Source organism: Pseudophryne corroboree, chromosome 5 (genome assembly GCF_028390025.1).
Source record: "Pseudophryne corroboree isolate aPseCor3 chromosome 5, aPseCor3.hap2, whole genome shotgun sequence".
Classification (NCBI taxonomy): domain Eukaryota; kingdom Metazoa; phylum Chordata; class Amphibia; order Anura; family Myobatrachidae; genus Pseudophryne; species Pseudophryne corroboree.
The window spans coordinates 32,036,673-32,049,421 of NC_086448.1; the positions used below are offsets into that span (position 1 = coordinate 32,036,673).

Genomic DNA, 12,749 nt, shown 5'->3' on the forward strand with positions numbered 1-12,749 from the left:
CCATTACAGCAGGGGATTAAGGGGGTCATTCCGAGTTGTTCGCTCGTTGCCGATTTTTGCTATGCTGCGATTTGTTGCAAACTGCGCATGCGCGAGGCACGCAGGGCGCATGCGCTTAGTTATTTAACTAAAACCTTAGCAGATTTGCTGTGGATTCTGCGGCGCTTTTCAGTCGCACTGCTGATCGGTGAATGATTGACAGGAAAGGGGCGTTTCTGGGTGGTAACTGAGCGTTTTCCTGGCGTTTGCTAAAAAACGCGGGAGTGTCTGGAGAAACTGGGGAGTGGCTGGCCGAACGCAGGGAGTGTTTGTGACGTCAAACCAGGAACTAAACGGACTGAGGTCTGGAGCTACTCAGAAACTGCAGGGAAATATTTAGTAGCAATTCTGCTAATCTTTTGTTCGCAATTCTGCTAAGCTAAGATACACTCTCAGAGGGCGGCGGCCTAGCGTGTGCAATGCTGCTAAAAGCAGCTAGCGAGCGAACAACTCGGAATGAGGGCCAAAGTCCGACCGCACTGGCTGAGGTAATCCTATTAAAGGGATAGATGAGCAGGGCTCCATCTGTATGTAGATTTCTTCATCATGGACAGACTTGCACAGTGTGATACAAAGGAACCGTACAAGCCAGCCCTGGAAAGTAGAAAATGGGGCGAGCTTCAGCGTAGGCACAGCTGGGCTTTTCTCTGCTTCATATGTGACCCCAGAGTATGATGATGACCACAAAATTGGATTAGACTGACTGGATAGCCCTTCTGTCGGGTTGGATTATAACCGTAAACTGCATGACTGGAAGACAAGCCGCCCTTTGCTGCTGCATCTTTCTAAAAACTTTCACCATGTTCCCCTCACTTTTTTATTTTTCAATAATAAAAAATATTTATCGGCAGCTTCAGAACCTAAACTTTAGCCTCCAACCCATATGTCATATAATATATGTGTGTGTGTATATATATATATATATATATATATATATATATATATATATATATATATATATATATATACAGGTTGAGTATCCCTTATCCAAAATGCTTGGGACCAGAGGTATTTTGGATATCGTTTTTTTCCGTATTTTGGAATAATTGCATACCATAATGAGATATCATGGTGATGGGACCTAAGTCTAAGCACAGAATGCATTTATGTTACATATACACCTTATACACACAGCCGGAAGGTCATTTTAGCTAATACTTTTTGTAACTTTGTGCATTGAACAAAGTGTATCTACATTCACACAATTCTTTTATGTTTCAAATATACCTTATACACACAGCCTGAAGGTCATTTAATACAATATTTTTAATAACTTTGTGTATTAAACAAAGTTTGTGTACATTGAGCCATCAAAAAACAAAGGTTTCACTATCTCACTCTCACTCAAAAAAGTCCGTATTTCGGAATATTCCGTATTTCGGAATATTTGGATATGGGAAACTCAACCTGTATTACATAGATGATGCAGCACACTGTATATATATTCTTTTACTCTAAATATTAATGCCTGACCTTTTCTCCACAGGCGGCCTTCAGGTTACTGCAGAACCCAAAGAGCAGCATTTCCACTTCCTGGTGTTCACCGATGTTTTGGGGAACAGGACGTTCGGGGTTGTTGCTCAGGACTCCAGGACCGTCCAGGTAACTTGTAGAGAGACAGATGCTGTATAACATGTTGAGTCCTGTGTCGCCTGTCATCACTGACCCGTCATTAAATGAGGTAATTAGGGGTTGCGTAGTTGTCAGTCTGCAGGACAGTCGGCCGGTGTCTGGAGAAGACGTGACGTGTATTGTGGGGATCCAGTCTGAAGATCGACAATGTGTAGGTCGACCACTATAGGTCGACAGTCACTAGGTCGACAGGGTTGGAAGGTTTACAGGGTTTCTAGGTCGACAGGTCAAAAGGTCGACATGAGTTTTTCACATTTTTTTTCTTTTTTTAAAAACGTTTTCATACTTAACGATCCACGTGGACTACGGTTGGAACGGTAATCTGTGCCGAGCAAAGCGGTAGTGGAGCGAGGAACCTTGCCCAAAGCATGGCGAGCGAAGCGAGGGGACACGGTGCACTAATTGGGGTTACCGGTCACTCTATGAAGAAAATGACACAACCCCCCAAAAAAAACCTCATGCCGACCTTTTTTTGACCTGTCGATGTAGCACATGTCGACCTAGAAACCCTGTCGACCTTCCAGCCCTGTCGACCTAGTGTCGGCCTATAGTGGTCGACCTAATCATTGTCGACCTAGACACTGTCGATCTAATGATCCACACCCGTTTGTGGTCAGAGCGGAAGTGACCCAGTACACTGCGCCGGTCAGAGCGGAAGTGACCCAGTACACTGCGCCGGTCAGAGCGGAAGTGACCAGTACACTGTGCCGGTCAGAGCGGAAGTGACCCAGTACACTGTGCCGGTCAGAGCGGAAGTGACCCAGTACACTGCGCCGGTCAGAGCGGAAGTGACCAGTACACTGTGCCGGTCAGAGCGGAAGTGACCCAGTACACTGTGCCGGTCAGAGCGGAAGTGACCAGTACACTGTGCCGGTCAGAGCGGAAGTGACCAGTACACTGTGCCGGTCAGAGCGGAAGTGACCCAGTACACTGTGCCGGTCAGAGCGGAAGTGACCCAGTACACTGTGCCGGTCAGAGCGGAAGTGACCCAGTACACTGCGCCGGTCAGAGCGGAATTGACCCAGTACACTGCGCCGGTCAGAGCGGAATTGACCCAGTACACTGCGCCGGTCAGAGCGGAATTGACCCAGTACACTGCGCCGGTCAGAGCGGAAGTGACCAGTACACTGCGCCGGTCAGAGCGGAAGTGACCAGTACACTGCGCCGGTCAGAGCGGAAGTGACTAGTACACTGCGCCGGTCAGAGCGGAAGTGACCAGTACACTGCGCCGGTTTGCAGGCTGTCCCTGTGTAATTATATCTCTCTGTATCTCTAGGACACGTTGAGGCTGTCCAGTGGAGCTTACTGGGACTCCTCCACCCGGGACACAAAGACCTACGATGCCTATTTACCCTTTGCCCTCTGTGTTATATCCCGGTATCCGTACTACAATGCCATAAAGGACTGCCTCTCATGGTAAGTGGAATGAGACCAGGGATACGTTGGTGGAGAAAACAGAAGTTTTGTTTGTTTAGTAGAATTAGGTCTGTTATGGGATTGTATCCTACAAGGTGGAGAATTGGCTATTGCATTGTTTGGACCAGTTGATGATCGGACTCCTGAGTTCTAGTCCTTCTGTATCCGTAGTTCGCTGAGTAGGTAGGTCATTTATCGGGTGTGGGTCAGGTATAGAGTCAGTAGGTTGACCCCAAAAGGTCGACATGGAAGAGGTTGACAGGGTCATTAGGTTGACGTGAAAAAGTTAGACAGTGGAAAAGGTTGACGTGGTCAAGAGAGCGACACATGAAAAAGTCGACACAACATTTTTAAGTGTTTTGGGTGTTTTTACAGTGAAAGCACATGGAACCCCAAAAAGTTGAATAAAATGGTAAAAAAGCAAACAAAAATCTTATACATGTTGACCTATTGACCTTGTTTCTTTTTGACCATGTTGTCCTAATGCATGTCGATCTTTTCATTGTCGACCTATCATCTGGACGGTATCTGGTCTCTAGGTCGACCACGCTTAGGTCGACAGTCATTAGGTCAACCACTATTGGCCGACATGCATTAGTTCGACAGGGTTTCTAGGTCAACATGAGTTTTTCACAATATTTGTAAAAATTTTTGAACTTTTTCATACTTTACGATCCACGTGGACTACAATTGGGAACGGTAACCTACCCGAAGCATGTCGTGCGAAGCGAGCCATGCACGGGGACACGGTGCACTAATTGGGGTTCCCGGTCACTCTACGAAGGAATCAACACCAAAAAAATAAAAAAACCTCATGTTGACCTATTGCTTGTGTCGACCTATTTTGGATGTCGACCTAGTCACTGTCGACCAATAGTTGGCTTATGTCCCCTTAAGAAGGAATAAATTGGTAAAGCATAGAAAGAGGTGCATAAGGGGGTGCAGCTGTCTACCTGCTCTGGCCTGGCGGGGAATTGGACTGAGATAGAGAACATTACAGAGGTCAGAGGTCTTGTCACTACACTTATAGAACCACCCTCGTATGTTTTCTCACAATAATTTTACCGCAAATTTCTCTACACCTACTGTGAGCAGGTGAAAAGTTGGGGAAAATCCCTATTTTAAGGTAAAAATGTCAGAATTTGCTTCAGGACCCCTGGCACACCCTCTCTGACTAATTAGGCACTTAGAAAATTATTTTTAATTGGCCAGTAATACATGTAATTTTTTGGGGGGAAAGTGCAAAGTGATTGAATTTGGGGTACAAGGTACGAGACAGTTATATTGGGGTGTTTTGGGGTGAGTGGGACAAGTGTTTTTAGGCTCGCAGGTGGGAGTAGTGTGTGTGTGTATATATGTGTGTGTATATGTGTATATATATATATATATATATATATATATATATATATATATATATATATATATATATAAACAAAACAATAACCAATTGCGCTTGGTATAACTTTAGAACACTCAGATTTTAGTATTTCCAGTAGCTGTTCTTCCACGGTGTGGATTCTTATACCTGGTATCACCTGCAAGTATACCCTCACACCAGAGAACACACCCGAACAAAAAGACGGCCAGAATGGCCTAAATTAAATATGATACCAATTTGTTTTTATTAAAAAAAATATAGAATTCCATAAATTCATATGAACATTTTTTTACAAATAAAAGGTTCCATACATTCATATAAACATTCTTAAAAGAAATACATCCAGATACAGTCAATAGGTTTTCTGTTCAAGCCTTTAAAGAACACCCTCACCCTTATAGGTGTATATTCTGTAGGGTGTACTGATGAACTAGATAAGAGACCGTAACTGATAATATATATACCGTATTTTTCGGACCATAAGACGCACCGGACCATAAGACGCACCTAGTTTTTAGAGTAGGAAAACTGGAAAAAAAATATTCTGACCTCTAAGAGATATTTCTGGGATTTCTCAGACTCAAGAATACAGTGCAGCCTTCTGTCAGAGCCAGAATACACAGACACACACACACACACACACACACACACACACACACACACACTGACAGTACCAGTGGTTCCCTGCGTCTCCTGAGAAGGGAGGAGGTAGGGAGGAGGTGGGGGGGAGCGGGGGAGTCACATGACGCCGGCTCTGCTGCTGAGATGTGGCCGCTCTGCTGATGACGGCACAGCAGCAGCAGCAGCATCCAGGACCCGCCGCTACCCGCCGGCCGCAGCTACCCGACAGGAGGGAGGAGGTATGAGGGAGCGGGGGAGTTACATGACGCTCTGCTGATGACGGCGCAGCAGTAGCATCCAGGACCCGCCGCTACCCGCCAGCCTCCGCTACCCGCCGGCCGCCGCCACTACCCTCTACCCGCAAATGTCTTATTCGCTCCATAAGACGCACATACTTTCCCCCCCACATTTTTGGGGAGAAAAAGTGCGTCTTATGGTCCGAAAAATACGGTATTTTAAATCCCATATAATGACCCAAATATATATATATTAATACCCGTTCTTATGTACCCTGAATTCAATTTGAGCACTTATTTTGCTGAAAAGAACTTGCTTTTATAAAATTTTTTCCATTATTAATATTTTTTTTTAACAAAAATGCATTTAACAGCCATTTGACCCAATTTAAGTACCGCAGATATATTTAATATGACTCATAATACCCTTCTATACCGTTGTCCTAGGTTAGTTTACCATTTTTTGAGGTACAGGCTGATTTCCCCATTTTCACTCTGATTTTTTTTTTTACCAGAGTCCTGTTTTCGCACGTTTGGAATAGGATAGGGTGAAAAACGGGAGCACGCAAACAGCATTTTTTGTGCAATAGACGTGAAAAAATTGTGTGAAAAATTGCCGCAATTTTGCGACTAATTGGATACCGCCCGTAGTAGGAATCGCTTAGCCAAGTTCCTCCTAGGCGGAGTCTCCTCAGGCTGGTTCCCCTTCCCGTTTCTGTGATGGAATAACCCATGTATTTAATGTGTGTGTGTGTGTGTGTGTGTGTGTGTGTGTGTGTGTGTGTGTGTGTGTGTGATTGGATAGGCAGCTGCTTTCTGTGTGATGTTCCTCTGTTTTTGGTTATTATATTGTTTGAAAAAGTCCCAAAGTAAAGCGCTGCCTGTATTCTAGTGAGCTAGCGGCTTCATCTAGGCTCCCACAGCTTAGCAAAATAACAAAAATATCTGTGGCCCTCCAGCTGCTGTGGAACTACACATCCCAGCATGCCCTGCTATTAAGTTATACTAAATCTCAGGCAGGGCATGCTGGTTTGTGTAGTTCCACAGCAGCTTGAGGGCCACAGGTTGAAGACCCATGGCTTACGGTACTCTACTAGAAAGAAATGATGGCAGCCAGGGTTCCCCCTCCCCGCACGCTCTTCTCGCCACCCTACCATGTGACCCCCGGTGACCCCACTCCTCTCCTTCTTACCATATGCCAGCCAGGTTTCCTTGCTATAGTACCCACAATGTAGAGCCACCATCTTCATATAACAGCTGGTTGAGTGGGGTCCTCCCCCCAACCTGTAGCTGGTGTTAGTCCAGACCTTAATATGCCTCCATCAGCCCTTACACCCCCGCAGCAAGCTGGCTTGTCATGTGCACAGTGTAGGGGCAGTGACTGACGGCTAGTTGGACGGGTTTTGCAGATATGCGCGGTGTGGTTTGCTGGATGTATACACAGGAGCAGTGTTGTCACAGTGACCGCATTCTCAGGATACTGTAAGAGATGTGCGAGGAGCTTCAGCTGTTTATGGTGGGGGAGGAGGGGTAGAGCTGCACTGTAATCCCAGGGTAACACTGAACAGCGTATGTTTGTGCAAGGCTCATGTTTGAAAAAAAACTCAGTTTTACTTCTCTTTAATATCTTCTATTTGTTTTCAAAATTATATCATGGAAATCCTTAGTTGGAGTTTCAGTATGGATGTTTCTGTGAGTTGGATCTACAGATTTTATCCAGGCTGCTACAATGTTATGGCTGAAGAGCATGGGAAAGATTACGCAGTATTCATTGCATTGTTCTATTCTGAATGTTTTTTCTACTGAAAAGGGAAGTGTCAGATTAGAAATCCTTTTGCGTGGCCGCTGTACAAACACAATTGTAGTGTCCCAATACAAGGTCACACTTGTTACAGAAAAGGGTCCTGTTTATCCTCCGTCTTGTGTGGAGGAACCGAGAGATGCGATAATGTAATTGAAATCGCTGACGCTTACAAAGTAACCGTAGTATGATGCATGGTAGGAGGTGGGGAAGGTTACCGGAGCCCCACTTACGCCCAGCTGTGCTTTTTCTTACGGCTGCTCCTGTTGTGCTAAATAGCCTCTTGCGGCATACCAGGTCCTGTTCACCTTTGGCCGCGCTGAGTCTTATTCGCAAAAGATCCACCAGGAGCTCTGATACATCGTTACAGTAGTCTCCAAGAAAGGCATTTAACTAAAGTGCAATTATGCATAGAAAGTAAAGTCGCCTTCAGTCTGGAATATTACATAGTTTGCTACGACAAAGTGGTGATTATCTGGGATTTATATTTAGAAGACCGGAAAACGACACGTTTTCAGCACATTTCTGTGACCGTTGTGGGGTTTGTGGCTTAGGTGCTAGTTCCTTGGGGGTGACAATGACGCTGGACTGGAAACAGACCTGTTGTTTTTGCATTTCTGCTCCATTCCTGGAGGGTAAAACACAAACCCTGCTTCCAGAAATAACCTCAGGCGGTTGCACTCGGTGAGTAATGTGGATGACGTTTGCTGTGAGTGCGATTGCAGACAATTGTGTTTTGGACCCTGAATAAGATGCAGGTTAAAACTGGCTTCAGGTTTGTGAGCGGAATGTGAAAGGTCACTGAGAGACGCCTGTGCTGTAACCACTAGCTGCTGCTACACACGTGCCAGTCACTTACTCTCAGAAAGTCACACAGCGGAAAACCATTGCGACAAATGGATATATAATGATGCAGGAGTATACACCGCAGTGTGCTATTGTACGTATTCATGAAAAATATCTCCCCGCAGTGTTACATTGCCGATTGCTCTATGATCCTGTTTTCCTTATTGTTATGGAAGCTTTTATCCTCCATCATCTTCCACCCGTTTTCCGAGTCCCGTAGAAAGTGGTCTGACTGTATTTGTCTGGCATGAACTTTGTAAGTGAATCATGGTTCAAAAGATGCGTCATTATTATTTCTGATTCTGGAGAAGACCTGTCCGTGACCAAACCAGTCCATCGTTATCGGGACAGAAGAGGGACAAGTAGTGGAGAATGACATCCGTCCCTTTAGGTGGACATTGCTATAGGCTATTGTTCCTCAGACCTCCAAGGTTCTGCTGTAAGGGAAAAGGGGACGGGTGAGACGTAATTGCGTCGTGGTGGTAAAAATGTATTGGCGGTTATATATTTGCATGGATGAGTGAATTATTTCTGTGGCTACATTGCACACGGCCACTGTCGAGAACGCACCACTGCTCCGATGCTTCACTCCAGAAGATTCCTGGCACCACCACTGATGACTCTCCAAGCGCAGGGTGGAAGGTTCTAAGCCTCGCCGCATCCTGGACGTCTGTCTGTAACCAGCGCACCTGGTAGGGAGGGTTTACATGATTCTGTGCACCTTTTGTCATGGATACGTGGCTAATACGTGGTGGTTTGAAGAGAAGACAAGAAGATTATAAGATGGGTCGTAGTGAAGAACCTGAGAAGGTTCCAGACAGCAACAACAGTCCTGCAACTTCTTTAGAGATGTGTAGCCAAGCTTTTAGGGGGGCAGGTAGGGTTTCCTTAGTAGATTAGGGTTCCATCACGCTAACATAGATGCAGAACCACCGCTGTAGATGTGAATTGCAGGTGTGTCCCCAGAACACTTCCAGGGCGAGAGCTCTGATGATCATGCAGAGGTAACCATTCTGTGAGTCCATTTTTGTAAGATTAATTAAATAAATTCTCGCCAGCACTGGTTGAGCCCACACAATGGCCCCCACTTCATTTTGTAGGTGTCCCGGTCCACTGTTACAAATCCTGGGTCCATGCTGCATGCAGACCATAAGGTCTCGGACACAACCGTGATTTTTGCAGGCAGTTGCAGAGTGAGCGGGGTCAGATTCTGCTACTTGTATAGAGCCATTAGGTGGTACAGTGCTGTGTGATGCTGGCTGAGCAATGTTACACACCGTGTGGGTGAGGTGACAAGACTGGGGGTTAGATCTCCCTGCCATCTCCGTGCACTGTGTCCTTGTCAACCAGAACAGACCTCCCATGCCCTAGACACAGTGGCCTGACCCCGTTAAAAGCAGTGGGGTGAGCACTCTATGGAGTGTGCTAGGTAGCGTGGAGGGTGGAACCTCCATCTGATAAGTAGTGTTCATTCTAGCACCCTGCACCTTTCAAAACCTGTGCAGTTCCTCTTTCCTGCCTGGGGTGTCTTTCTGCTCTGGAGCTTCTCTGCACACACAGGTTTGTATCACAGCCCTGAGTTGCAGATCAGAGTGTGCTGAGAAGCACCACAGCAGACAGCGACACACCTGGCAGGAAAGAGGAATTACACGGGGTTTGAAAGGTGCAGGGTGCTAGAATGAACACTAGATAATGCTGAGAGAGATAGGAGTTGATCGGTGATAGTACTGCACAAGAGGTTCTAAATCCTCTGTGTAACTTCCCATCCAGTTATTTGACTGATTTTGGATGACCTAGGAACAGGTGGAGTTTACATAGGAGGACACTGAAGTTACGTACCTCTTTAATACAGATAATGGGTCTGATTCTGTATTGGCCGCAAAGCAAAAAATCAGCAAGTAACTTTGCACCTTGGTAAACCCATGCTGCACTGCAGTTGGGGCAGATGTACAATGTGCAGAGAGCTTTGGGTGGAGTGTGTACAAACTGAACTCCAAAATGCAGTGTAAAAATAAAGCTGCCCAGCATTTGTGGGCTACATGCAAAAGCAGCCGCTTTTTACTCTGCATTCAAAATAATACATGTGTTTGCACTCCTTGCAGTGCAATGTGGCTTGTCCAGGTGCATGGTTACCTACTGTGCTTTGCTCACTATTCAGAATCAGGCCCAACCTGTACAGTAATCAATTACAACATCCACATTTCTCTGCACACCGGTAATTTGCATATTTACCATAATTATACCAGCGTACGGGTTGTACAAGATCTCTAAAAGTATTACTGGGTATTGTAGTATTGCTAAGCCCATCTTACTGAGTGCACACAGTATATTAATGCACAGATCTTTCTGGGTTTCTGTCTGTAGAATTCCCGGTCATACCCTTGATTAGTGACCCCCATCACCCTCTGGCCCTCTCTGTGTACCCCACATAGATAACGCAGCGAGAAGCCGCCAGCCTGCTCCCATGTAATTCGGTCTCCTTGTCAGGCTGGGTGATGCTGTTTCATTAAGGTGGTTTCTGTTTGAGTTGTATGACATGAATTATGCAGCCCTTCATCTGCTGCAGCCAAGTGGTTATTGAGCCGTTCGCTTGATCCGGCGGGGACACGTTACAGCGTGGAGTCCGTGCAGAAGGCAGACCGCTCTGAGGAGATAGCATGGCGATAGGAATTGTTATACAATACCAATAAATGTGTCCTTTACAGTAATTGTCAGTAGTGGGTTTTGTTTCGCTTGTTTGTTTCTTTCTGGTGTTTTAATTCACATTTCTCTATCGTCCTAAGTGGATGCTGGGGTTCCTGAAAGGACCATGGGGAATAGCGGCTCCGCAGGAGACAGGGCACAAAAGTAAAGCTTTTACAGGTCAGGTGGTGTGTACTGGCTCCTCCCCCCATGACCCTCCTCCAGACTCCAGTTAGATTTTTGTGCCCGGCCGAGAAGGGTGCAATTCTAGGTGGCTCTCATAAAGAGCTGCTTAGAGAGTTTAGCTTAGGTTTTTTATTTTACAGTGATTCCTGCTGGCAACAGGATCACTGCAACGAGGGACAGAGGGGAGAAGAAGTGAACTCACCTGCGTGCAGGATGGATTGGCTTCTTGGCTACTGGACATGAAGCTCCAGAGGGACGATCACAGGTACAGCCTGGATGGTCACCGGAGCCACGCCGCCGGCCCCCTCACAGATGCTGAAGCAAGAAGAGGTCCAGAATCGGCGGCTGAAGACTCCTGCAGTCTTCTTAAGGTAGCGCACAGCACTGCAGCTGTGCGCCATTTTCCTCTCAGCACACTTCACACGGCAGTCACTGAGGGTGCAGGGCGCTGGGAGGGGGGCGCCCTGGGAGGCAAATGAAAACCTTTAAAAAGGCTAAAAATACCTCACATATAGCCCCAGAGGCTATATGGAGATATTTACCCCTGCCTAAATGTACTAAATAGCGGGAGACGAGCCCGCCGGAAAAGGGGCGGGGCCTATCTCCTCAGCACACGGCGCCATTTTCTGTCACAGCTCCGCTGGTCAGGAAGGCTCCCAGGTCTCTCCCCTGCACTGCACTACAGAAACAGGGTATAACAGAGAGGGGGGGCAAAATAAATGGCAATATATCAATATAAAAGCAGCTATAAGGGAGCACTTAATCATAAGGCTATCCCTGTCATATATAGCGCTTTTTGGTGTGTGCTGGCAGACTCTCCCTCTGTCTCCCCAAAGGGCTAGTGGGTCCTGTCTTCGTATAGAGCATTCCCTGTGTGTCTGCTGTGTGTCGGTACGTGTGTGTCGACATGTATGAGGACGTTATTGGTGTGGAGGCGGAGCAATTGCCAAATATGAGGATGTCACCTCCTAGGGGGTCGACACCAGAATGGATGCCTTTATTTGTGGAATTACGGGATAGCGTCAACTCGCTTAAGCAGTCGTTTGCCGACATGAGGCGGCCGGACACTCAATTAGTGCCTGTCCAGGCGCCTCAAACACCGTCAGGGGCTGTAAAACGCCCCTTGCCTCAGTCGGTCGACACAGACCCAGACACAGGCACTGATTCCGGTGGTGAAGGTGACGAATCAACCGTATTTTCCAGTAGGGCCACACGTTATATGATTTTGGCAATAAAGGAGATGTTACATTTAGCTGATACTACAGGTACCACTAAACAGGGTATTATGTGGGGTGTGAAAAAACTACCAGTAGTTTTTACCGAATCAGAAGAATTAAATGACGTGTGTGATGAAGCGTGGGGTGCCCCGATAAAAAACTGCTAATTTCAAAGAAGTTATTGGCTTTATACCCTTTCCCGCCAGAGGTTAGGGAGCGCTGGGAAACACCTCCTAGGGTGGACAAAGCGCTAACACGCTTATCAAAACAAGTGGCGTTACCCTCTCCTGAGACGGCCGCACTTAAAGATCCATCAGATAGGAGGATGGAAAATATCCAAAAAGGTATATACACACATGCAGGTGTTATACTACGACCAGCTATTGCGACTGCCTGGATGTGCAGTGCTGGGGTAGTTTGGTCAGAGTCCCTGATCAAAAATATTGATACCCTGGACGGGGACAATATTTTACTGTCGTTAGAACAAATAAAGGATGCATTTCTTTATATGCGTGATGCACAGAGAGATATCTGCACACTGGCATCACGGGTAAGTGCTATGTCCATTTCGGCCAGAAGAGCTTTATGGACACGACAGTGGACAGGCGATGCGTAGAGGAGTTATTTGGGGTCGGTCTATCGGATTTGGTGGCCACGGCTACGGCCGGGAAATCCACCTTTCTACCTCAAGTCAC

At 46.5% G+C, this 12,749-nt stretch overlaps 1 protein-coding gene across 1 annotated transcript in view; it reads left to right on the top strand.

Moving 5' to 3' along the window:
* DENND3 (DENN domain containing 3) overlaps positions 1–12,749 on the top strand; it is a 141,706-nt gene that overhangs the window by 57,125 nt on the left and 71,832 nt on the right. The window contains exons 3-4 of the mRNA XM_063921193.1: positions 1,526–1,641; positions 2,948–3,087. Of these exons, the coding sequence (XP_063777263.1) occupies positions 1,526–1,641; positions 2,948–3,087 (256 nt within the window). The remainder of the gene's footprint in view (positions 1–1,525; positions 1,642–2,947; positions 3,088–12,749) is intronic.